The following is a 3,536-nucleotide window of genomic DNA, read 5'->3' as shown; positions in this document are numbered from 1 at the left end:
CATTATGTCAAGTCAGCCTGTCTTGTCTATGCCCCACAACACCATTTTTTTGTCAGAAGGAGAGACAGAGAGTACCATGTGGCATGTGATTTATCCCCGCCTGTTCATTATATTTGGCTTCAAAAATTTAGATGATATATAACTTTTTAACCGAAACTCCATTTTTCAAATTTTCTACATATTTGGAATTCTGGCAACAAGACTTTTAAAACTAGACCAATATCGGATATATTTTTTGAAACAAGATTCACGTATTTCACTCGTTTGAAAAGTGAGACATCCGCCGTTTTGCAAGTGAATTAAATGAAATCTGTTTTTGATACACATGGCACATGTTTCGATGTGAAATATGTGAACCTTGTTATTTAGAATTTTTAAACTTGTTATTTCAAACACACGAAATTTTGATTGTTTCAAAACTGTTTTATAATGAGTGAAACTGGTTATTTGAACCGTCAAAGAACTGATTTCAATTCTTCAAAAAGAATATTTCACTCATTGTGAAAGCTATTTCACTGTCATATTGTATAAAAGACTGAAACTTACTATTTCGAAAGAGTGGCATAAGCAATTTTAACTTTTTACAATGTCATTTCAGTTATTGCGATTCCATTTTCAATCTTCACAATGATTGAAACTGACTATGTCAACCGTCGAAGAACTGATTTCAACTCTTCAAAAGAAGATTTCAATTTTTACAATATCATTTCACTTATTCCAGTTCTAAATTCATATTTCACCATGAGTGAACTGATTATTTCAACCGTCAACGAACTGATTTCAATTATTCAAAAATAAGATTTCAATCCTTTCTAAAACATATTTCACTATAATATTTTACAAAAGACTGAAACTTAGTATTTTCAAAAATGAATGAAGCGAGCGAAGTTAGTTTTTGAGTGAAATCATATTCTTAAAATGAGTGAAATCAGTTTTTAAACATGCGTGTTTTTTTAAACCAAGTGAAATCTGTTATATGAAACAAGTAAATCAGTTTTTGAAAGGAATGAAATCGGTTTAAAAATATGGGTGAAATATATTTTCAAAAATGCATGAAATCTGTTAATTGAAATGAGTGAATTGCTATTTTGAATCGATTGAAATGATTTTTGGAGATGAGTGAAATTTGTTTTTCAATTTGAGTGAAATATGTTTTTTGAAATCAGCGAAATTGAAAGTAGTTCAAATGTATCCATAATTGATCTTACTCAGAAGGTCTTCTCGCTATGAATTCAAATATATATATATAAATTCAAAATTGGGTATTTCATTCAAAAGATATCTATCATCCAAATTTTCACAATAAATCTGGACTAAATTTTCACATGCATGCAACCGGTCTTCTATGGACATTTTCTCTCTCTCCTGACAAAAGCTGACAGTTGCATGCAAATGACCCACATGTATTTCTGCGTATTTTAATTCTGTTTCTTATACATCAAATAAGGGCTCGAATCTTCAAAATAACGTCAACGGCCGATGTCTCACCGGTAGCTACCGGTTCCGGTAAAATAACTTATTCGGGTGGACTACCCAGCCTTTTTTTTTTTTTTTTGAGAAACACCCAGTCCGACTTCCGATAGAAAGTTGGGCTGGGCCTGCTCGCAAGATCATAAATAAGTTGGCGCACCTCACCGTCGCAGAGCGCAATCCCCCCAATCCCCAAATCTTCTTTTGTGGGCTGCCTGAGGAAGAAACGCCCAGATCCGCAAGGTAGGCTCGCCGAAACTTACCGAAATCTCTAGATTGGGGAGCCGACGGCGGCGGTGATTCGTGACGTGCTCGTCATTTGCAGACCGGCGAGGATCGATGGCAGCGGTTCGATGCCTGGCGAGAAGGCTCGGTGGAACGCTGGCGGCGGCCGCGGAGGGGCGACGCCAACTCGTGCCAAGAAGGTTCGTCAGCGAGGTATCTTTTCTCTCACGATTTATCTCCCGACATCAAGGATGGCAACAGCAAAATTAATATTACTTAGTGCCGTCTCATATACTTTCTTCGTCCGGGTTTATTAAGCTCGCTTTACATCCGCCGTTTCTCTTTACTTCGCATATAGGTCAAACTTTGTAGAATTTTCTAAATTTATGTTTGAAAACATCAATATTTACAATACTAATAAAATTATTATACAATATGAAAAAATAATGGCATAGTGCTAGTGATATTGATTTGGTATTGTGAATGTTGATATATTTTCTACTCCCTTCGATCCATAATATCACTCATCGCTCAAAACAAGAGCTAGATCAATTGGCATCATCATAATTGTTTAACCTGACCTGAACCGAGCATCATCATAATTGTTTAACCTGACCTGAACCGAGCATAATGACCTTTTACTCGTCCTTTTAGCAAACTGTTAATTGCAACACAAGAGGTTCGATGGTTGCTGTTTTGATATATTGAATCATCCCCTCTTCTGCTTGCACTTCCTACTAGTCAATGCTTCATTTCCTAAGCACATGCACTGTAGAACTGATGGATTAGCGCAATTGCAGGATCTTGAATTCCTAGCAATGATCCATCCACGTTAACTGATTTCAAGTAGCTCATTTAACAGATCTCTTTATTAGCAACCAAATCAAGCATGCATTGCATATATGTGTTATGTATATATATTGAACCTCAGTTAGTATAGTATCCTTCTTAATTATTTAACAGTTGGAATCAATGCTTATTTAATACTCAATGATATGAAGGAAGCACACTGATCATTATTTGTGTGTATCAATCCAGCATGCTCATGAGATGAAGCAGAAGATGAGGAAGCAGAAGGTGGAGGAGCTGTATGATGCCTTATACAAGCGGGGGGAGATTCCCACCACTAGTCCCTCTGTACAAGCCAGTCAAGAACCCGACCCTCTGTAGGATACAAAACTACATCTATTTCTTCCTTAAGTTTCTGTTTGTTTGACAGGTTGGTATATATGATCTTACCTCTTTCTACATGCAGGCGTACTCGGCGTTATGCAATGAGGATTCGGGGTGTGTTTGACTTAGCTGCCAAGATGACGTTAGGCTTTATGCTGGTTGCTTATGCGGTTAGTCCCAAACTGCCCAGAGAAGAGGACACCACCAATAATTGCCCACAATGCGGCTTGAGAACATCAACGACCAGAGAAGGCACCACCAATAATTGAGAACCAAAGATGATGCTATCTTTAATTTGTGATATTGTGTGACATGGTATCATGTAATTATATCTCTTGTCTATTAACTAATTGAGTACAATATACAGTACTCGAACAAATTGTGCAAGGAATCAGGTCTCTGCTACATTGTACTCCCTCCGTCCCAAAATTCTTGTCTTAGATTTGTTTAAATATGGATATATCAAGTCATGTTTTAGTATTAGATACATCCGTATCTAGACAAATCTAAGACAAGAATTTTGGGACGGAGGGAGTATCATGTAATTATATTTCTTATCTATTAACTAATTGAGTAGAATACAGTACTCGAACAAATTGTGCAAGGAATTGGGTCTGTGCTATTTAACATCTACCGCAATTGTGTAAGGTTGAATTTTGACGTCACTC

At 36.6% G+C, this 3,536-nt stretch overlaps 1 protein-coding gene across 1 annotated transcript; it reads left to right on the top strand.

Annotated features, from left to right (window-relative positions):
* The first annotated feature begins 1,777 nt into the window (after positions 1-1,777).
* On the top strand, positions 1,778-3,249 carry LOC119349406. Its single transcript, XM_037617440.1, has 3 exons — positions 1,778-1,908; positions 2,734-2,861; positions 2,951-3,249. Exons 1-3 carry the CDS (start codon positions 1,810-1,812, stop codon positions 3,135-3,137), a joined length of 414 nt encoding a protein of 137 aa, XP_037473337.1. The 5' UTR covers positions 1,778-1,809; the 3' UTR covers positions 3,138-3,249.
* Positions 3,250-3,536: the final 287 nt, after the last annotated feature.

The sequence above is a fragment of the Triticum dicoccoides genome, chromosome 1A, assembly GCF_002162155.2.
Source record: "Triticum dicoccoides isolate Atlit2015 ecotype Zavitan chromosome 1A, WEW_v2.0, whole genome shotgun sequence".
Classification (NCBI taxonomy): Eukaryota; Viridiplantae; Streptophyta; class Magnoliopsida; order Poales; family Poaceae; genus Triticum; species Triticum dicoccoides.
Note: the sequence above shows the minus strand (reverse complement) of the source record. Positions and strands in the feature narration are given on the sequence as shown.